Source organism: Leptodactylus fuscus, chromosome 2 (genome assembly GCF_031893055.1).
Source record: "Leptodactylus fuscus isolate aLepFus1 chromosome 2, aLepFus1.hap2, whole genome shotgun sequence".
Taxonomy (NCBI): Eukaryota; Metazoa; Chordata; class Amphibia; order Anura; family Leptodactylidae; genus Leptodactylus; species Leptodactylus fuscus.
Window position 1 is genome coordinate 52,558,052 of NC_134266.1, and position 23,368 is coordinate 52,581,419.

At 47.6% G+C, this 23,368-nt stretch overlaps 1 protein-coding gene across 2 annotated transcripts in view; it reads left to right on the plus strand.

The window, feature by feature from the left end:
- Positions 1-23,368, plus strand: part of FLOT2 (flotillin 2) — a 73,056-nt gene that overhangs the window by 38,948 nt on the left and 10,740 nt on the right. For both annotated transcript variants that reach the window (XM_075263709.1, XM_075263708.1), the window contains exons 5-7: positions 21,652-21,770; positions 22,318-22,431; positions 22,530-22,649. In XM_075263709.1, coding sequence (XP_075119810.1) covers positions 21,652-21,770; positions 22,318-22,431; positions 22,530-22,649 — 353 coding nt within the window. The remainder of the gene's footprint in view (positions 1-21,651; positions 21,771-22,317; positions 22,432-22,529; positions 22,650-23,368) is intronic.

Genomic DNA, 23,368 nt, shown 5'->3' on the forward strand with positions numbered 1-23,368 from the left:
GACCAGAAGTCCATTCACTTCAGTGGAGCTGCCATAAATTGTAGTCCTAGCAGTCACCTTGAAGTAAATGGAGTGCCAGGCACGAATATTGCAGCTTCTTTCTGGGGGACTTTCAGGACCCCATTCTCCTGTTTACTGTGGGCCCCAGCATTTTGACACCTATACCCTGTTTTGTGGATAAGCAGTGGCATAACTACCACTGTAGCAGCAAAGGCAGCTGCCACAGGGCCCGGGACATTAGGGGTCCGGCGACAGCCGCTACTGCTGCGGGTTTTTTTTTTTTTTTTTTTAATAGGCTGTTACGGCTGGAGTTACTCCAGCCACTAACTGGCCCTATTTACTTACCGATCCTGGCAGGGCCAGGATCGGTAAGTGACGCCGCGGGCCCCACAAACACTATCATTATACTCGGAGGTCTTTTCAGACTGTTACTTACCCCTCCACGATCCAGGCAGGCTTCAGGCCTAGTCGTCTGACGTCTCATGACTCCGGCCTGCATCCCGGGTCATGTGTCGCCTGACATCATAGAAGGTGGACTACAGCGGAGGACTGCAGCGGAGCCGGGAGATAGGTGAGTAACAGTGTTTTTTTATTTTTTATCCCCCCCCTGGGTCTCCGAATATTATACTCTGGGGTCTGAAAAGACCCCAGAGTATAATAATTGTTTATGGGTGTCCACAGTGGGGCATAATACTGTGTATGGAAACACTAGCAAAGTTGTATTTCACAGCCCTTGTCTTTCCTGTGGTTCTTATTAGAGATGAGCGAACACTAAAATGTTCGAGGTTCGAAATTCGATTCGAACAGCCGCTCAATGTTCGTGTGTTCGAACGGGTTTCGAACCCCATTATAGTCTATGGGGAACAGATACTCGTTAAGGGGGAAACCCAAATCCGTGTCTGGAGGGTCACCAAGTCCACTATGACACCCCAGGAAATGATGCCAACACCTCTGGAATGACACTGGGACAGCAGGGGAAGCATGTCTGGGGGCATCTAACACACCAAAGACCCTCTATTACCCCAACATCACAGCCTAACAACTACACACTTTACACACTCAATACCACCTCTCTGACAGTAGGAAAACACCTTGAAACATGTGTATTTGGCACTTGCAGTGAGGAGAGCTTGTCACCAGCAGTGAATTTGGCCCTTGTAGTAAGTTGAGGTTGGCACCAACATTTGTTTTGAAAATCAGGGTGGATTGAGCCTCTAACCAGCAGAGTTTGGGCAAATTCATGGTGGAGGGAGCCTCTAAACACCCCAGTTTGGACCAATTCATGGTGGAGGGAGCCTCTAAAAACCCCAGTTTGGACCAATTCATGGTGGAGGGAGCCTCTAACCAGCCCAGTTTGGGCAAATTCATGGTGGAGGGAGCCTCTAAAAAACCCAGTTTGGACCAATTCATGGTGGAGGGAGCCTCTAACCAGCCCAGTTTGGACCAATTAATGGTGGAGGGAGCCTCTAACCACCCCAGTTTGGACCAATTCATGGTGGAGGGAGCCTCTAAACAGCCCAGTTTGGGCAAATTCATGGTGGAGGGAGCCTCTAAAAAACCCAGTTTGGACCAATTCATGGTGGAGGGAGCCTCTAACCAGCCCAGTTTGGACCAATTAATGGTGGAGGGAGCCTCTAAACAGCCAAGTTTGGACCAATTCATGGTGGAGGGAGCCTCTAAAAACCCCAGTTTGGACCAATTCATGGTGGAGGGAGCCTCTAACCAGCCCAGTTTGGGCAAATTCATGGTGGAGGGAGCCTCTAAACAGCCCAGTTTGGGCAAATTCATGGTGGAGGGAGCCTCTAACCAGCCCAGTTTGGACCAATTAATGGTGGAGGGAGCCTCTAACCAGCCCAGTTTGGACCAATTAATGGTGGAGGGAGCCTCTAACCACCCCAGTTTGGACCAATTCATGGTGGAGGGAGCCTCTAACCAGCCCAGTTTGGACCAATTCATGGTGGAGGGAGCCTCTAAAAAACCCAGTTTGGACCAATTCATGGTGGAGGGAGCCTCTAAACAGCCCAGTTTGGGCAAATTCATGGTGGAGGGAGCCTCTAAAAACCCCAGTTTGGACCAATTCATGGTGGAGGGAGCCTCTAACCAGCCCAGTTTGGGCAAATTCATGGTGGAGGGAGCCTCTAAAAAACCCAGTTTGGACCAATTCATGGTGGAGGGAGCCTCTAACCAGCCCAGTTTGGGCAAATTCATGGTGGAGGGAGCCTCTAACCAGCCCAGTTTGGACCAATTAATGGTGGAGGGAGCCTCTAACCAGCCCAGTTTGGACCAATTAATGGTGGAGGGAGCCTCTAACCACCCCAGTTTGGACCAATTCATGGTGGAGGGAGCCTCTAAACAGCCCAGTTTGGGCAAATTCATGGTGGAGGGAGCCTCTAAAAAACCCAGTTTGGACCAATTCATGGTGGAGGGAGCCTCTAACCAGCCCAGTTTGGACCAATTAATGGTGGAGGGAGCCTCTAAACAGCCAAGTTTGGACCAATTCATGGTGGAGGGAGCCTCTAAAAACCCCAGTTTGGACCAATTCATGGTGGAGGGAGCCTCTAACCAGCCCAGTTTGGGCAAATTCATGGTGGAGGGAGCCTCTAAACAGCCCAGTTTGGGCAAATTCATGGTGGAGGGAGCCTCTAACCAGCCCAGTTTGGACCAATTAATGGTGGAGGGAGCCTCTAACCAGCCCAGTTTGGACCAATTAATGGTGGAGGGAGCCTCTAACCAGCCCAGTTTGGACCAATTAATGGTGGAGGGAGCCTCTAACCACCCCAGTTTGGACCAATTCATGGTGGAGGGAGCCTCTAACCAGCCCAGTTTGGACCAATTCATGGTGGAGGGAGCCTCTAAAAAACCCAGTTTGGACCAATTCATGGTGGAGGGAGCCTCTAAACAGCCCAGTTTGGGCAAATTCATGGTGGAGGGAGCCTCTAAAAAACCCAGTTTGGACCAATTCATGGTGGAGGGAGCCTCTAACCAGCCCAGTTTGGACCAATTAATGGTGGAGGGAGCCTCTAAACAGCCAAGTTTGGACCAATTCATGGTGGAGGGAGCCTCTAAAAACCCCAGTTTGGACCAATTCATGGTGGAGGGAGCCTCTAACCAGCCCAGTTTGGACCAATTAATGGTGGAGGGAGCCTCTAACCAGCCCAGTTTGGACCAATTAATGGTGGAGGGAGCCTCTAACCACCCCAGTTTGGACCAATTAATGGTGGAGGGAGCCTCTAACCAGCCCAGTTTGGACCAATTAATGGTGGAGGGAGCCTCTAACCACCCCAGTTTGGACCAATTCATGGTGGAGGGAGCCTCTAACCAGCCCAGTTTGGACCAATTCATGGTGGAGGGAGCCTCTAAAAAACCCAGTTTGGACCAATTCATGGTGGAGGGAGCCTCTAAACAGCCCAGTTTGGGCAAATTCATGGTGGAGGGAGCCTCTAAAAACCCCAGTTTGGACCAATTCATGGTGGAGGGAGCCTCTAACCACCCCAGTTTGGACCAATTCATGGTGGAGGGAGCCTCTAACCACCCCAGTTTGGACCAATTCATGGTGGAGGGAGCCTCTAAACAGCCCAGTTTGGGCAAATTCATGGTGGAGGGAGCCTCTAAAAAACCCAGTTTGGACCAATTCATGGTGGAGGGAGCCTCTAACCAGCCCAGTTTGGACCAATTAATGGTGGAGGGAGCCTCTAACCAGCCCAGTTTGGACCAATTAATGGTGGAGGGAGCCTCTAACCACCCCAGTTTGGACCAATTCATGGTGGAGGGAGCCTCTAAACAGCCCAGTTTGGGCAAATTCATGGTGGAGGGAGCCTCTAAAAAACCCAGTTTGGACCAATTCATGGTGGAGGGAGCCTCTAACCAGCCCAGTTTGGACCAATTAATGGTGGAGGGAGCCTCTAAACAGCCAAGTTTGGACCAATTCATGGTGGAGGGAGCCTCTAAAAACCCCAGTTTGGACCAATTCATGGTGGAGGGAGCCTCTAACCAGCCCAGTTTGGGCAAATTCATGGTGGAGGGAGCCTCTAAACAGCCCAGTTTGGGCAAATTCATGGTGGAGGGAGCCTCTAACCAGCCCAGTTTGGACCAATTAATGGTGGAGGGAGCCTCTAACCAGCCCAGTTTGGACCAATTAATGGTGGAGGGAGCCTCTAACCACCCCAGTTTGGACCAATTCATGGTGGAGGGAGCCTCTAACCAGCCCAGTTTGGACCAATTCATGGTGGAGGGAGCCTCTAAAAAACCCAGTTTGGACCAATTCATGGTGGAGGGAGCCTCTAAACAGCCCAGTTTGGGCAAATTCATGGTGGAGGGAGCCTCTAAAAACCCCAGTTTGGACCAATTCATGGTGGAGGGAGCCTCTAACCAGCCCAGTTTGGGCAAATTCATGGTGGAGGGAGCCTCTAAAAAACCCAGTTTGGACCAATTCATGGTGGAGGGAGCCTCTAACCAGCCCAGTTTGGGCAAATTCATGGTGGAGGGAGCCTCTAACCAGCCCAGTTTGGACCAATTAATGGTGGAGGGAGCCTCTAACCAGCCCAGTTTGGACCAATTAATGGTGGAGGGAGCCTCTAACCACCCCAGTTTGGACCAATTCATGGTGGAGGGAGCCTCTAAACAGCCCAGTTTGGGCAAATTCATGGTGGAGGGAGCCTCTAAAAAACCCAGTTTGGACCAATTCATGGTGGAGGGAGCCTCTAACCAGCCCAGTTTGGACCAATTAATGGTGGAGGGAGCCTCTAAACAGCCAAGTTTGGACCAATTCATGGTGGAGGGAGCCTCTAAAAACCCCAGTTTGGACCAATTCATGGTGGAGGGAGCCTCTAACCAGCCCAGTTTGGGCAAATTCATGGTGGAGGGAGCCTCTAAACAGCCCAGTTTGGGCAAATTCATGGTGGAGGGAGCCTCTAACCAGCCCAGTTTGGACCAATTAATGGTGGAGGGAGCCTCTAACCAGCCCAGTTTGGACCAATTAATGGTGGAGGGAGCCTCTAACCAGCCCAGTTTGGACCAATTAATGGTGGAGGGAGCCTCTAACCACCCCAGTTTGGACCAATTCATGGTGGAGGGAGCCTCTAACCAGCCCAGTTTGGACCAATTCATGGTGGAGGGAGCCTCTAAAAAACCCAGTTTGGACCAATTCATGGTGGAGGGAGCCTCTAAACAGCCCAGTTTGGGCAAATTCATGGTGGAGGGAGCCTCTAAAAAACCCAGTTTGGACCAATTCATGGTGGAGGGAGCCTCTAACCAGCCCAGTTTGGACCAATTAATGGTGGAGGGAGCCTCTAAACAGCCAAGTTTGGACCAATTCATGGTGGAGGGAGCCTCTAAAAACCCCAGTTTGGACCAATTCATGGTGGAGGGAGCCTCTAACCAGCCCAGTTTGGACCAATTAATGGTGGAGGGAGCCTCTAACCAGCCCAGTTTGGACCAATTAATGGTGGAGGGAGCCTCTAACCACCCCAGTTTGGACCAATTAATGGTGGAGGGAGCCTCTAACCAGCCCAGTTTGGACCAATTAATGGTGGAGGGAGCCTCTAACCACCCCAGTTTGGACCAATTCATGGTGGAGGGAGCCTCTAACCAGCCCAGTTTGGACCAATTCATGGTGGAGGGAGCCTCTAAAAAACCCAGTTTGGACCAATTCATGGTGGAGGGAGCCTCTAAACAGCCCAGTTTGGGCAAATTCATGGTGGAGGGAGCCTCTAAAAACCCCAGTTTGGACCAATTCATGGTGGAGGGAGCCTCTAACCACCCCAGTTTGGACCAATTCATGGTGGAGGGAGCCTCTAACCACCCCAGTTTGGACCAATTCATGGTGGAGGGAGCCTCTAAACAGCCCAGTTTGGGCAAATTCATGGTGGAGGGAGCCTCTAAAAAACCCAGTTTGGACCAATTCATGGTGGAGGGAGCCTCTAACCAGCCCAGTTTGGACCAATTAATGGTGGAGGGAGCCTCTAAACAGCCAAGTTTGGACCAATTCATGGTGGAGGGAGCCTCTAAAAACCCCAGTTTGGACCAATTCATGGTGGAGGGAGCCTCTAACCAGCCCAGTTTGGGCAAATTCATGGTGGAGGGAGCCTCTAAACAGCCCAGTTTGGGCAAATTCATGGTGGAGGGAGCCTCTAACCAGCCCAGTTTGGACCAATTAATGGTGGAGGGAGCCTCTAACCAGCCCAGTTTGGACCAATTAATGGTGGAGGGAGCCTCTAACCAGCCCAGTTTGGACCAATTAATGGTGGAGGGAGCCTCTAACCACCCCAGTTTGGACCAATTCATGGTGGAGGGAGCCTCTAACCAGCCCAGTTTGGACCAATTCATGGTGGAGGGAGCCTCTAAAAAACCCAGTTTGGACCAATTCATGGTGGAGGGAGCCTCTAAACAGCCCAGTTTGGGCAAATTCATGGTGGAGGGAGCCTCTAAAAAACCCAGTTTGGACCAATTCATGGTGGAGGGAGCCTCTAACCAGCCCAGTTTGGACCAATTAATGGTGGAGGGAGCCTCTAAACAGCCAAGTTTGGACCAATTCATGGTGGAGGGAGCCTCTAAAAACCCCAGTTTGGACCAATTCATGGTGGAGGGAGCCTCTAACCAGCCCAGTTTGGACCAATTAATGGTGGAGGGAGCCTCTAACCAGCCCAGTTTGGACCAATTAATGGTGGAGGGAGCCTCTAACCACCCCAGTTTGGACCAATTCATGGTGGAGGGAGCCTCTAAACAGCCCAGTTTGGGCAAATTCATGGTGGAGGGAGCCTCTAAAAAACCCAGTTTGGACCAATTCATGGTGGAGGGAGCCTCTAACCAGCCCAGTTTGGACCAATTAATGGTGGAGGGAGCCTCTAAACAGCCAAGTTTGGACCAATTCATGGTGGAGGGAGCCTCTAAAAACCCCAGTTTGGACCAATTCATGGTGGAGGGAGCCTCTAACCAGCCCAGTTTGGACCAATTAATGGTGGAGGGAGCCTCTAACCAGCCCAGTTTGGACCAATTAATGGTGGAGGGAGCCTCTAACCAGCCCAGTTTGGACCAATTAATGGTGGAGGGAGCCTCTAACCAGCCCAGTTTGGACCAATTAATGGTGGAGGGAGCCTCTAACCACCCCAGTTTGGACCAATTCATGGTGGAGGGAGCCTCTAACCAGCCCAGTTTGGACCAATTCATGGTGGAGGGAGCCTCTAAAAAACCCAGTTTGGACCAATTCATGGTGGAGGGAGCCTCTAAACAGCCCAGTTTGGGCAAATTCATGGTGGAGGGAGCCTCTAAAAACCCCAGTTTGGACCAATTCATGGTGGAGGGAGCCTCTAACCAGCCCAGTTTGGGCAAATTCATGGTGGAGGGAGCCTCTAAAAAACCCAGTTTGGACCAATTCATGGTGGAAGGAGCCTCTAACCAGCCCAGTTTGGGCAAATTCATGGTGGAGGGAGCCTCTAACCAGCCCAGTTTGGACCAATTAATGGTGGAGGGAGCCTCTAACCAGCCCAGTTTGGACCAATTCATGGTGGAGGGAGCCTCTAACCACCCCAGTTTGGACCAATTCATGGTGGAGGGAGCCTCTAAACAGCCCAGTTTGGGCAAATTCATGGTGGAGGGAGCCTCTAACCAGCCCAGTTTGGACCAATTAATGGTGGAGGGAGCCTCTAAACAGCCAAGTTTGGACCAATTCATGGTGGAGGGAGCCTCTAAAAACCCCAGTTTGGACCAATTCATGGTGGAGGGAGCCTCTAACCAGCCCAGTTTGGACCAATTAATGGTGGAGGGAGCCTCTAACCAGCCCAGTTTGGACCAATTAATGGTGGAGGGAGCCTCTAACCACCCCAGTTTGGACCAATTCATGGTGGAGGGAGCCTCTAAACAGCCCAGTTTGGGCAAATTCATGGTGGATGGAGCCTCTAAAAAACCCAGTTTGGACCAATTCATGGTGGAGGGAGCCTCTAACCAGCCCAGTTTGGACCAATTAATGGTGGAGGGAGCCTCTAAACAGCCAAGTTTGGACCAATTCATGGTGGAGGGAGCCTCTAAAAACCCCAGTTTGGACCAATTCATGGTGGAGGGAGCCTCTAACCAGCCCAGTTTGGGCAAATTCATGGTGGAGGGAGCCTCTAAACAGCCCAGTTTGGGCAAATTCATGGTGGAGGGAGCCTCTAACCAGCCCAGTTTGGACCAATTAATGGTGGAGGGAGCCTCTAACCAGCCCAGTTTGGACCAATTCATGGTGGAGGGAGCCTCTAACCAGCCCAGTTTGGACCAATTAATGGTGGAGGGAGCCTCTAACCACCCCAGTTTGGACCAATTCATGGTGGAGGGAGCCTCTAACCAGCCCAGTTTGGACCAATTCATGGTGGAGGGAGCCTCTAAAAAACCCAGTTTGGACCAATTCATGGTGGAGGGAGCCTCTAAACAGCCCAGTTTGGGCAAATTCATGGTGGAGGGAGCCTCTAAAAAACCCAGTTTGGACCAATTCATGGTGGAGGGAGCCTCTAACCAGCCCAGTTTGGACCAATTAATGGTGGAGGGAGCCTCTAAACAGCCAAGTTTGGACCAATTCATGGTGGAGGGAGCCTCTAAAAACCCCAGTTTGGACCAATTCATGGTGGAGGGAGCCTCTAACCAGCCCAGTTTGGAACAATTAATGGTGGAGGGAGCCTCTAACCAGCCCAGTTTGGACCAATTAATGGTGGAGGGAGCCTCTAACCACCCCAGTTTGGACCAATTCATGGTGGAGGGAGCCTCTAAACAGCCAAGTTTGGACCAATTCATGGTGAAGGGAGCCTCTAAAAACCCGTTTGGACCAATTCATGGTGGAGGGAGCCTCTAACCAGCCCAGTTTGGGCAAATTCATGGTGGAGGGAGCCTCTAAACAGCCCAGTTTGGGCAAATTCATGGTGGAGGGAGCCTCTAACCAGCCCAGTTTGGACCAATTAATGGTGGAGGGAGCCTCTAACCAGCCCAGTTTGGACCAATTAATGGTGGAGGGAGCCTCTAACCACCCCAGTTTGGACCAATTCATGGTGGAGGGAGCCTCTAAACAGCCAAGTTTGGACCAATTCATGGTGGAGGGAGCCTCTAAAAACCCCAGTTTGGACCAATTCATGGTGGAGGGAGCCTCTAACCAGCCCAGTTTGGACCAATTAATGGTGGAGGGAGCCTCTAAACAGCCAAGTTTTGGGAAATTCATGGTGGAGGGAGCCTCTAACCAGCCCAGTTTGGACCAATTCATGGTGGAGGGAGCCTCTAAACAGCCCAGTTTGGGCAAATTCATGGTGGAGGGAGCCTCTAAAAAACCCAGTTTGGACCAATTCATGGTGGAGGGAGCCTCTAACCAGCCCAGTTTGGACCAATTAATGGTGGAGGGAGCCTCTAACCAGCCCAGTTTGGACCAATTAATGGTGGAGGGAGCCTCTAACCACCCCAGTTTGGACCAATTCATGGTGGAGGGAGCCTCTAAACAGCCAAGTTTGGACCAATTCATGGTGGAGGGAGCCTCTAAAAACCCCAGTTTGGACCAATTCATGGTGGAGGGAGCCTCTAACCAGCCCAGTTTGGGCAAATTCATGGTGGAGGGAGCCTCTAAACAGCCCAGTTTGGGCAAATTCATGGTGGAGGGAGCCTCTAAAAAACCCAGTTTGGACCAATTCATGGTGGAGGGAGCCTCTAAACAGCCAAGTTTGGACCAATTCATGGTGGAGGGAGCCTCTAAACAGCCAAGTTTGGACCAATTCATGGTGGAGGGAGCCTCTAAAAACCCCAGTTTGGACCAATTCATGGTGGAGGGAGCCTCTAACCAGCCCAGTTTGGGCAAATTCATGGTGGAGGGAGCCTCTAAACAGCCCAGTTTGGGCAAATTCATGGTGGAGGGAGCCTCTAACCAGCCCAGTTTGGACCAATTAATGGTGGAGGGAGCCTCTAACCAGCCCAGTTTGGACCAATTAATGGTGGAGGGAGCCTCTAACCAGCCCAGTTTGGACCAATTAATGGTGGAGGGAGCCTCTAACCACCCCAGTTTGGATCAATTCATGGTGGAGGGAGCCTCTAACCAGCCCAGTTTGGACCAATTCATGGTGGAGGGAGCCTCTAAAAAACCCAGTTTGGACCAATTCATGGTGGAGGGAGCCTCTAAACAGCCCAGTTTGGGCAAATTCATGGTGGAGGGAGCCTCTAAACAGCCCAGTTTGGGCAAATTCATGGTGGAGGGAGCCTCTAACCAGCCCAGTTTGGACCAATTAATGGTGGAGGGAGCCTCTAACCAGCCCAGTTTGGACCAATTCATGGTGGAGGGAGCCTCTAAACAGCCCAGTTTTGGCAAATTCATGGTGGAAGGAGCCTCTAACCAGCAGAGTTGTGGGAAAGCAGGGTGGAGGGAGCCTCTAACCAGCAGAGTTGGTGGAAATCAGGGTGGAGGGAGCCTCTAACCAGCAGAGTTGGGGGAAATCATGTTGGAGGGAGCCTAGTATTAGCAGAATTGTGCAACGCTTATGGTGGATGAGTATGAGGATGCGGAGGAATTGGAGAGGTTGAGTACAGACATGGAGTTTCATGTTGGGGTGCTTTACACAGGTGGGCACAAAAATGAAGGCTCTATCCAGTGGTGGTTCATTTTTATCAAAGTGAGCCGGTCGGCACTCTCAGCTGACAGACGGGTGCGCTTGTCAGTGATGATGCCACCGGCTGCACTGAACACCCTCTCAGATAGGACGCTGGCGGCAGGACAGGACAGCACCTCCAAGGCATATAGGGCAAGTTCAAGCCACAGGTCCAACTTCGACACCCAATACGTGTAGGGCGCAGAGGGGTCGGAGAGGACAGGGCTGTGGTCGGAAAGGTATTCCCGCAACATGCGCCTATACTTCTCACGCCTGGTGACACTAGGACCCTCCGTGGCGGCACTTTGGCGAGGGGGTGCCATCAAGGTGTCCCAGACCTTAGACAGTGTGCCCCTCGTTTGTGTGGACCGGTGAGAACTTGGTTGCCTACTGGAGGAACTGCCCTCCCTGCCGCCAACGTCACATGCTGGAAACATCTCCATCATATTCTGCACCAATTGCCTGTGGCAAGCATTGATGCGATTGGCCCTCCCCTCTACCGGAATAAAAGACGAGATGTTGTTTTTATACCGGGGGTCAAGGATAGCAAAGATCCAGTACTGGTTGTCCTCCATGATTTTGACAATACGCTTGTCGGTTGTAAAGCACCCCAACATGAACTCAGCCATGTCTGCCACAGTGTTAGTTGGCATGACTCCTCTGGCCCCACCGGAAAGTTCAATCTCCATTTCCTCCTCATCCTCCATGTCTACCCATCCGCGCTGCAACAATGGGACGATTCGAAGTTGCCCGGAAGCCCCCTGTATCACCATCACATCATCGGACAACTCTTCTTCCTCCTCCTCCTCCTCCTCCTCCTCCATTAAACGCAGTGAAGCGGACAGATGTGTGGACCTACTCTCCAGCTGTGACGGATCGGATGCTATCCCTAACTCCTCTGTGTGATCTGAGTTATCCCTGATGTCAATCAGGGATTCTCTCAGAACACACAAGAGCGGGATTGTAAGGCTCACCATCGCATCCTCAGAGCTCACCCTCCTTGTGGACTCCTCAAAGACCCGTAGGATGTCACAAAGGTCTCTCATCCATGGCCACTCATGGATGTGAAACTGAGGCAGCTGACTTTGTGGCACCCTAGGGTTTTGTAGCTGGTATTCCATCAAAGGTCTCTGCTGCTCAACCACTCTATTCAACATCTGAAACGTTGAGTTCCAGCGTGTGGGGACGTCGCACAAAAGCCGGTGTTGTGGCACATGCAGGCGTTGCTGGAGAGATTTTAAGCTAGCAGCGGCTACTGTCGACTTGCGAAAGTGGGCGCACATGCGCCGCACTTTCACCAGTAGCTCTGGAACATTGGGGTAGCTCTTTAGGAAACGTTGCACCACTAGGTTGAAGACGTGGGCCAGGCATGGAACATGTTGGAGTCCGGCAAGCTCCAGAGCTGCTACCAGGTTCCGGCCGTTATCACAAACGACCATGCCTGGGCCCAGGTGCAGCGGCTCAAACCATATTGCCGTCTCATCGAGGAGGGCATCCCTCACCTCGGAGGCAGTGTGCTGTCTGTCCCCCAAGCTGATCAGCTTCAGCACAGCCTGCTGACGTCTACCAACGCCAGTGCTGCAACGTTTCCAACTCGTAGCTGGGGTCAATCTAACAGCGGAGGAGGAGGCGGTGGCGGAGGAGGAGGCGGTGGCGGAGGAGGAGGCGGTAGAGGAGGAGGAGGAGGGGGGTGTTCTTCTCGTGTCCCTGCCAGGAATGTTAGGCGGGGAGACGAGGTACACCGGGCCAGTTTGGGAAGCAGTCCCAGCCTCAACTACATTCACCCAGTGTGCCGTCAGTGAAATGTAGCGTCCCTGTCCGCATGCACTTGTCCACGCGTCGGTGGTCAAGTGGACCTTTGTGCAAAGCGCGGAACTAAGGGCCCGCCTGATGTTGAGTGACACGTGCTGGTGCAAGGCGGGGACGGCACACCGGGAGAAGTAGTGACGGCTAGGGACGGCATAGCGAGGTGCCGCAGTTGCCATCAGGTCCAGGAAGGCGGGAGTTTCAACAAGCCGGAACGCCAACATCTCCTGGGCCAGCAGTTTAGCGATGTTGGCGTTCAAGGCTTGCGCGTGTGGGTGGTTAGCAGTGTATTTCTGCCGCCGCTCCAATGTCTGAGAGATGGTGGGTTGTTGTAAAGAAACGCCTGATGGTGCCTTTGATGGTGCAGGAGAAGGAGATAAGACAGGACCAGGGGAGGATGAGGTAGAAGTCAACAAAGTGGCGGAGGCAGATGAAGTGGTGTCCTGGCTCGTCCTCTGGAGTGCATCGCCAGCACAGTCAGCAGTGGCAGTGGCAGAGGCAGAGGCAGTGGCAGAGGCAGTGGCAGTGGCGTGAACGGCAGGCGGCCTTTGTCCTGCCGTTGCTGCCTGCCACTGATTCCAGTGCTTGGATTCCAAATGACGGCGCATTGAAGTGGTGGACAGGTTGCTCTTCTCAGAGCCCCTAATCAATTTCGAGAGGCAAATTGTGCAGACAACACTATATCTGTCCTCGGCGCATTCCTTGAAAAAACTCCACACCTTCGAGAAACGTGCCCTCGAGGTGGGAGTTTTTCGGGGCTGGGTACGAACTGGAACATCTTGGGAGATTCCGGGTGTGGCCTGGCTTCGCCTAAGCTGCTGACCTCTGCCTCTAGCTACCCTTTTTGGTGCTGCACCTGCCTCAACATCCACACTACTTTCCCCGCTTGACATCCCCCCTGTCCAGGTCGGGTCAGTGTCCTCATCATCCACCACTTCCTCTTCCAACTCCTGTCTCATCTCCTCCTCCCGCACAATGCGCCGGTCAACTGGATGCCCTGACGGCAACTGCGTCACATCATCGTCGATGAGGGTGGGTTGCTGGTCATCCACCACCAAATCGAACGGAGATGGAGGAGACTCTAGTGTTTGAGCATCTGGACACAGATGCTCCTCTGTTAGGTTCGTGGAATCGTGACGTGGAGAGGCAGGTTGAGGGACAATGAAAGGAGCGGAGAACAGCTCTGGGGAGCAGGGACAGTTTGGGTTATTGTTCTGTAAAGCTTCGGAATTTTGGGAGGAAGGAAGACAAGACTGTTGGGTAATAGGAGGAGAGGAGGCAGAGTCTGACTGGCTGCTGGACAATGTGCTGTAAGCGTTCTCTGACAGCCATTGCAAGACCTGTTCCTGGTTCTCGGGCCTACTAAGGTTTGTACCCTGCAGTTTAGTTAATGTGGCAAGCAACCCTGGCACTGTGGAGTGGCGCAATGCTTGCTGCCCCACAGGAGTAGGCACGGGACGCCCTGTGGCTTCACTGCTACCTTGCTCCCCAGAACCATTCCCCCGACCTCGCCCACGGCCTCGTCCACGTCCCTTTCCGGGAGCCTTGCGCATTTTGAATTCCTAGTTAGAAATTGGCACTGTATACCAGTAGTAAAAATTGTGGGTGCACGTAACCCCAATATATTCTTTGAATTCCCAGTCAGAAACTGGCACTATATGGCAGTAGCAAGAAATGAGGGTATTTGTATTCCCAATATACTCTTTAAATTCCCAGTCAGACAATGGCACTGTATACCAGTAGTAAAAATTGTGGGTGCACGTAACCCCAATATATTCTTTGAATTCCCAGTCAGAAACTGGCACTATATGGCAGTAGCAAGAAATGAGGGTATTTGTATTCCCAATATACTCTTTGAATTCCCAGTCAGACAATGGCACTGTATACCAGTAGTAAAAATTGTGGGTGCACGTAACCCCAATATATTCTTTGAATTACCAGTCAGAAACTGGCACTATATGGCAGTAGCAAGAAATGAGGGTATTTATAACCCCAATATATTCTTTGAATTCCCAGTCAGACAATGGCACTGTATACCAGTAGTAAAAATTGTGGGTGCACGTAACCCCAATATATTCTTTGAATTCCCAGTCAGAAACTGGCACTATATGGCAGTAGCAAGAAATGAGGGTATTTGTATTCCCAATATACTCTTTGAATTCCCAGTCAGACAATGGCACTGTATACCAGTAGTAAAAATTGTGGGTGCACGTAACCCCAATATATTCTTTGAATTACCAGTCAGAAACTGGCACTATATGGCAGTAGCAAGAAATGAGGGTATTTATAACCCCAATATATTCTTTGAATTCCCAGTCAGACAATGGCACTGTATACCAGTAGTAAAAATTGTGGGTGCACGTAACCCCAATATATTCTTTGAATTCCCAGTCAGAAACTGGCACTATATGGCAGTAGCAAGAAATGAGGGTATTTGTATTCCCAATATACTCTTTGAATTCCCAGTCAGACAATGGCACTGTATACCAGTAGTAAAAATTGTGGGTGCACGTAACCCCAATATATTCTTTGAATTACCAGTCAGAAACTGGCACTATATGGCAGTAGCAAGAAATGAGGGTATTTATAACCCCAATATATTCTTTGAATTCCCAGTCAGACAATGGCACTGTATACCAGTAGTAAAAATTGTGGGTGCACGTAACCCCAATATATTCTTTGAATTCCCAGTCAGAAACTGGCACTATATGGCAGTAGCAAGAAATGAGGGTATTTGTATTCCCAATATACTCTTTGAATTCCCAGTCAGACAATGGCACTGTATACCAGTAGTAAAAATTGTGGGTGCACGTAACCCCAATATATTCTTTGAATTACCAGTCAGAAACTGGCACTATATGGCAGTAGCAAGAAATGAGGGTATTTATAACCCCAATATATTCTTTGAATTCCCAGTCAGACAATGGCACTGTATACCAGTAGTAAAAATTGTGGGTGCACGTAACCCCAATATATTCTTTGAATTCCCAGTCAGAAACTGGCACTATATGGCAGTAGCAAGAAATGAGGGTATTTGTATTCCCAATATACTCTTTGAATTCCCAGTCAGACAATGGCACTGTATACCAGTAGTAAAAATTGTGGGTGCACGTAACCCCAATATATTCTTTGAATTACCAGTCAGAAACTGGCACTATATGGCAGTAGCAAGAAATGAGGGTATTTATAACCCCAATATATTCTTTGAATTCCCAGTCAGACAATGGCACTGTATACCAGTAGTAAAAATTGTGGGTGCACGTAACCCCAATATATTCTTTGAATTCCCAGTCAGAAACTGGCACTATATGGCAGTAGCAAGAAATGAGGGTATTTGTATTCCCAATATACTCTTTGAATTCCCAGTCAGACAATGGCACTGTATACCAGTAGTAAAAATTGTGGGTGCACGTAACCCCAATATATTCTTTGAATTACCAGTCAGAAACTGGCACTATATGGCAGTAGCAAGAAATGAGGGTATTTATAACCCCAATATATTCTTTGAATTCCCAGTCAGACAATGGCACTGTATACCAGTAGTAAAAATTGTGGGTGCACGTAACCCCAATATATTCTTTGAATTACCAGTCAGAAACTGGCACTATATGGCAGTAGCAAGAAATGAGGGTATTTGTATTCCCAATATACTCTTTGAATTCCCAGTCAGACAATGGCACTGTATACCAGTAGTAAAAATTGTGGGTGCATGTAACCCCAATATATTCTTTGAATTCCCAGTCAGAAACTGGCACTATATGGCAGTAGCAAGAAATGAGGGTATTTGTATTCCCAATATACTCTTTAAATTCCCAGTCAGACAATGGCACTGTATACCAGTAGTAAAAATTGTGGGTGCACGTAACCCCAATATATTCTTTGAATTCCCAGTCAGACACTGGCACTATATGGCAGTAGCAAGAAATGAGGGTATTTGTATTCCCAATATACTCTTTAAATTCCCAGTCAGACAATGGCACTGTATACCAGTAGTAAAAATTGTGGGTGCACGTAACCCCAATATATTCTTTGAATTCCCAGTCAGAAACTGGCACTATATGGCAGTAGCAAGAAATGAGGGTATTTGTATTCCCAATATACTCTTTGAATTCCCAGTCAGACAATGGCACTGTATACCAGTAGTAAAAATTGTGGGTGCACGTAACCCCAATATATTCTTTGAATTACCAGTCAGAAACTGGCACTATATGGCAGTAGCAAGAAATGAGGGTATTTATAACCCCAATATATTCTTTGAATTCCCAGTCAGACAATGGCACTGTATACCAGTAGTAAAAATTGTGGGTGCACGTAACCCCAATATATTCTTTGAATTCCCAGTCAGAAACTGGCACTATATGGCAGTAGCAAGAAATGAGGGTATTTGTATTCCCAATATACTCTTTGAATTCCCAGTCAGACAATGGCACTGTATACCAGTAGTAAAAATTGTGGGTGCACGTAACCCCAATATATTCTTTGAATTACCAGTCAGAAACTGGCACTATATGGCAGTAGCAAGAAATGAGGGTATTTATAACCCCAATATATTCTTTGAATTCCCAGTCAGACAATGGCACTGTATACCAGTAGTAAAAATTGTGGGTGCACGTAACCCCAATATATTCTTTGAATTACCAGTCAGAAACTGGCACTATATGGCAGTAGCAAGAAATGAGGGTATTTGTATTCCCAATATACTCTTTGAATTCCCAGTCAGACAATGGCACTGTATACCAGTAGTAAAAATTGTGGGTGCACGTAACCCCAATATATTCTTTGAATTCCCAGTCAGAAACTGGCACTATATGGCAGTAGCAAGAAATGAGGGTATTTGTATTCCCAATATACTCTTTAAATTCCCAGTCAGACAATGGCACTGTATACCAGTAGTAAAAATTGTGGGTGCACGTAACCCCAATATATTCTTTGAATTCCCAGTCAGACACTGGCACTATATGGCAGTAGCAAGAAATGAGGGTATTTGTATTCCCAATATACTCTTTAAATTCCCAGTCAGACAATGGCACTGTATACCAGTAGTAAAAATTGTGGGTGCACGTAACCCCAATATATTCTTTGAATTCCCAGTCAGAAACTGGCACTATATGGCAGTAGCAAGAAATGAGGGTATTTGTATTCCCAATATACTCTTTGAATTCCCAGTCAGACAATGGCACTGTATACCAGTAGTAAAAATTGTGGGTGCACGTAACCCCAATATATTCTTTGAATTACCAGTCAGAAACTGGCACTATATGGCAGTAGCAAGAAATGAGGGTATTTATAACCCCAATATATTCTTTGAATTCCCAGTCAGACAATGGCACTGTATACCAGTAGTAAAAATTGTGGGTGCACGTAACCCCAATATATTCTTTGAATTCCCAGTCAGAAACTGGCACTATATGGCAGTAGCAAGAAATGAGGGTATTTGTATTCCCAATATACTCTTTGAATTCCCAGTCAGACAATGGCACTGTATACCAGTAGTAAAAATTGTGGGTGCACGTAACCCCAATATATTCTTTGAATTACCAGTCAGAAACTGGCACTATATGGCAGTAGCAAGAAATGAGGGTATTTATAACCCCAATATATTCTTTGAATTCCCAGTCAGACAATGGCACTGTATACCAGTAGTAAAAATTGTGGGTGCACGTAACCCCAATATATTCTTTGAATTACCAGTCAGAAACTGGCACTATATGGCAGTAGCAAGAAATGAGGGTATTTATAACCCCAATATATTCTTTGAATTCCCAGTCAGACAATGGCACTGTATACCAGTAGTAAAAATTGTGGGTGCACGTAACCCCAATATATTCTTTGAATTACCAGTCAGAAACTGGCACTATATGGCAGTAGCAAGAAATGAGGGTATTTGTATTCCCAATATACTCTTTGAATTCCCAGTCAGACAATGGCACTGTATACCAGTAGTAAAAATTGTGGGTGCACGTAACCCCAATATATTCTTTGAATTACCAGTCAGAAACTGGCACTATATGGCAGTAGCAAGAAATGAGGGTATTTGTATTCCCAATATACTCTTTGAATTCCCAGTCAAACAATGGCACTGTATACCAGTAGTAAAAATTGTGGGTGCACGTAACCCCAATATATTCTTTGAATTACCAGTCAGAAACTGGCACTATATGGCAGTAGCAAGAAATGAGGGTATTTATAACCCCAATATATTCTTTGAATTCCCAGTCAGACAATGGCACTGTATACCAGTAGTAAAAATTGTGGGTGCACGTAACCCCAATATATTCTTTGAATTACCAGTCAGAAACTGGCACTATATGGCAGTAGCAAGAAATGAGGGTATTTGTATTCCCAATATACTCTTTGAATTCCCAGTCAGACAATGGCACTGTATACCAGTAGTAAAAATTGTGGGTGCACGTAACCCCAATATATTCTTTGAATTACCAGTCAGAAACTGGCACTATATGGCAGTAGCAAGAAATGAGGGTATTTATAACCCCAATATATTCTTTGAATTCCCAGTCAGACAATGGCACTGTATACCAGTAGTAAAAATTGTGGGTGCACGTAACCCCAATATATTCTTTGAATTCCCAGTCAGACACTGGCACTATATGGCAGTAGCAAGAAATGAGGGTATTTGTATTCCCAATATATTCTTTGAATTCCCAGTCAGACAATGGCACTGTATACCAGTAGTAAAAATTGTGGGTGCACGTAACCCCAATATATTCTTTGAATTCCCAGTCAGACACTGGCACTATATGGCAGTAGCAAGAAATGAGGGTATTTGTATTCCCAATATATTCTTTGAATTCCCAGTCAGACAATGGCACTGTATACCAGTAGTAAAAATTGTGGGTGCACGTAACCCCAATATATTCTTTGAATTCCCAGTCAGACACTGGCACTATATGGCAGTAGCAAGAAATGAGGGTATTTGTATTCCCAATATATTCTTTGAATTCCCAGTCAGACAATGGCACTGTATACCAGTAGTAAAAATTGTGGGTGTATATAGCCCCAATTCTATTGCTAGGGGACTTGCAGGGTATTTCTGGGGTGAAGGTGGGGGGGCACACCGTTGGAACGGGCATCGGGGTATATATCGGGTATACGGGAATACACTGACAGTGTATTCCATTCAGGATCCTGGGAAAGCTGGGTTGCGGCGATTGAGCCCGTCAGTGCCACGTTACACTGACAAGCTTCTCCCTGGAATTTAGCTCTTATAAGAGCTGTTGGTTGTCTTCTCCTTCCTATCCTAGCCTGTCCCTGCCTACCCAGAATCTAAGCCCTAGCTAGCTGGACGGAAACCTCCGTCCTCGGTGAATTGCAAGCTCAGAATGACGCGAACCTGGGCGGCGCTGTTCTTTTAAATTAGAGGTCACATGTATTCGGCAGCCAATGGGTTTTGCCTACTTTTTTCAACGTCACCGGTGTCGTAGTTCCTGTCCCACCTACCCTGCGCTGTTATTGGAGCAAAAAAGGCGCCAGGGAAGGTGGGAGGGGAATCGAGTAATGGCGCACTTTACCACGCGGTGTTCGATTCGATTCGAACATGCCGAACAGCCTAATATCCGATCGAACATGAGTTCGATAGAACACTGTTCTCTCATCTCTAGTTCTTATATGTGAAAGTCTATTCGATTCACTATCACTGGTGCACGAAAAAACTATAACCCTGCCGGTACAGGTACTATTAGACAATCCAGAAAAAGGTAGTTATTCAGCAACCAGTCTAGTGTCGACTTAAAAAATTAATTTATTCAAAGATTTAAAATTCCAAAATGACAAGAAACCAGTAAAAAAAATAGTAGAAAAAAGACAAAGCACTTACATGTAGACGTTTCTTGGATTACATGGAACAATGGATTACACGAAAAAAAAGCCTTAACCGCCTACGCGTTTCAGGGTCAGAGCCCCTTCCTCATGGCGGAAGGGGCTCTGACCCTGAAACGCGTAGGCGGTTAAGGCTTTTTTTCGTGTAATCCATTGTTCCATGTAATCCAAGAAACGTCTACATGTAAGTGCTGTGTCTTTTTTCTACTATTTTTTTACCGGTTTCTTGTCATTTTGGAATTTTAAATGTTTGAATAAAAGTAATTTTTTAAGTCGACACTAGACTGGTTGCTGAATAACTACCTTTTTCTGGATTGCATAATACTGTGTGTAGGGGCCACTGAGAGACATAATACTGTGTGTAGGAGCCACTGAGGGACATAATACTGTGTGCAGGGGCCACTGAGGGACATAATACTGTGTGCAGGGGCCACTGAGGGACATAATACTGTGTGTAGGAGGCCACTAAGGGACATAATACTGTGTGCAGGGGCCACTAAGGGACATAATATTGTGTGCAGGGGCCACTATGGGGGATAAACTGTGTGCATGTCAAAAGTTCGCCACGGGGCCCGCCATTCCTAGTTACGCCACTGTGGATAAGGGATACGTTTCTGTAATCTCACAAACCCTTTAAGTGGTCATTTGTAGGGTATGAGAAGAGTGAGAGCTGTCCAACCCCTATCATACCTGGTGAGGTTATGTTCTCTACATTCAGTTTTGTAACCATTATAGAACCACTTGCTTGTAACACTGTACCCACACCTGTCCAACATTTATGGCATATCTTGGGGACACTTTCTAAATGTGTTTGGTGGGGGGGGGAACCCCATTAAAGCGGTCTTCCCATGAACATAACCAGATTTATATTTGTAGATGACTAAAAATTAAACAATTAATTTTTGCAAATATAAATAAAAATTTAGCAAAGTTTTAAAGATTTTCTCTAACCATCTTAGTGGTGACCATCCTTTTTCTTGATGGGTTTCCAATGGATGTGACCATGAATGGAGGAACTTTGTATGGTCTGGGAATGAAACCCAGCCATTATGTCCTTATTGTGGACAGGTTATCAAGCAAAGGATTCTACATGTATGAGAAGATAACCCCGGACACAATAAGAAAATTAAAATTTTCTACAAATGTAAATATGTTTGTGGGAAAACCCCTTGTAAAGAACTCGTGTACAAGGCTCATAACTTTCGTTGTTGTTTATGCTGGCAATATTTGATGTAATTTACAGAGTTGCCATAAAGTTCTCTATAACATGCAGAAGTTACTATTCTATAACCAGAGCCTTGTGCACTGTTTAACTATTTTTAGGCCTGAATGTTTTATTCGGTTACTTGCTTAATGGTGCTGTTTGTACCGTGTTGGCATCTGTCATGTACTATAGTGTGACTGTAATGTGCATCTTCTCATTCAGGTACTCTGACAGTGGAACAAATTTATCAGGACAGGGATCAGTTTGCAAAACTAGTTCGTGAAGTGGCAGCTCCTGATGTCGCCCGCATGGGCATAGAAATCTTAAGTTTTACCATTAAGGTAAGAGTTTGGGGAAACAAGTTTTGTGTACCGCATATACAGATGTGTGCCTCTTTCTTTCCTCTGGGCTCCTCAAACTCTGAGATGTAAGACACAAGATGACCAACGTAAAAAACAACAATAACAAAAATTCTGGTACTCCGTCACAGAACGTCTATCCTGTATGTTTGTGTGGCCATCCAGTGCTTGTGTTGTAAACTGCAGTTTTGTGTGCATGTTTCCGTAATATATTGAATTAGTTTCATGGAAAATTGGAGTCCCAGGAGTAGACAACCATGTAAAGGCAGGTTATTTTTTTTTTTGTCAGTGAATTGCCATCTAGGTACTATGGGTTACAAAAAAAAAGTGCTTCCTATTATATTGGCTATATAGTGTGTGCTCAATATTTGCTCATGATTCAGTAGCGTACCAGGTGGCGCCAGACAAATAAATGTCACCTTCTAGATCTTGTAACCTTTGGTGTGAATGCTGGCCGTGCTCTTGTTTTACACTTATATTATATCACCGTGCCCTCATAAATCCCATAATGTATATTATGTTCCTGCAGGATGTGTATGACAAGGTTGAGTATTTAAGCTCCCTGGGTAAGACTCAAACAGCTGCTGTTCAGAGAGATGCTGATATTGGCGTTGCTGAAGCAGAACGAGATGCGGGCATTAGGGTACGTAATCCGGCAGAGGATTTCATGTGCTTAGAGTACTATATGTAGCTTTCAGGTCTCACAAAGTAATTTAATTTATTGCTTTATTTGCCTGACAGGAAGCCATGTGCAAGAAAGAAATGCTTGATGTCAAATACGTAGCCGATACTAAAATGGCCGATTCTAAGAGGGCATTTGAGCTGCAGAAGGCGGCCTTCAGTCAGGAAGTGAACACCAAGGTAAGCTGGAAGAGAGCGAGGTGTATACTAAGATGGCGGCTGCAGGGGCGTTTGGTGGTTTCCTGACTGTCCTCAAACATGGGAAAGAAGGGTCAGACCTTGAAGTTCAACATCACGATCCTTTCGTTTTTAGGGAAGATAAGCTGCTGTCAGAGGTGTCTGGCAATGGCTTACTCTCCTCTCCCTGATTAAAGGGGTTTTCCCATCTCAGAGGTTCAGCAGCTTTTCCTGCAGTCTCCTCTTCTCACTTCCTCTATTTCTCTCCCCCCTTCTCCCTCTTGCTGTACGGGACACACAATACTTATGCAGATCAGATAATATACAGATGCTTGTACAGAATGGATTCGGTGTTGTCTGTGTGTTTACATAGAGAGATAACAGGCTCAGCTTTATCAGCAAACTGCAATTAGCTGAATGGATTGTCCTGCTGGAAAGAGCAGTGAGTAAGTGATGTCACTTGTCCTATAGGTCTGGGTTATAGTAACGTGTGTAAACAAAGGGAGGAATAAGGTCACATACCAGGCAAACAAAGCAGAATTCTAAAGCAATATATTTAGGAAAAGTCTTCAATTTACATAAACTGCCAATATAGATGGGATCCTTGAGATGCGAAAACCTCTTTAAGGAGTTTCCAAGCCAAAATCTAGTTTTAATACCGATGACCTTTCCACCAAATAGCTGATCTAGCGAGGTATTTAAGTAATAACAGCAGTGCAGAA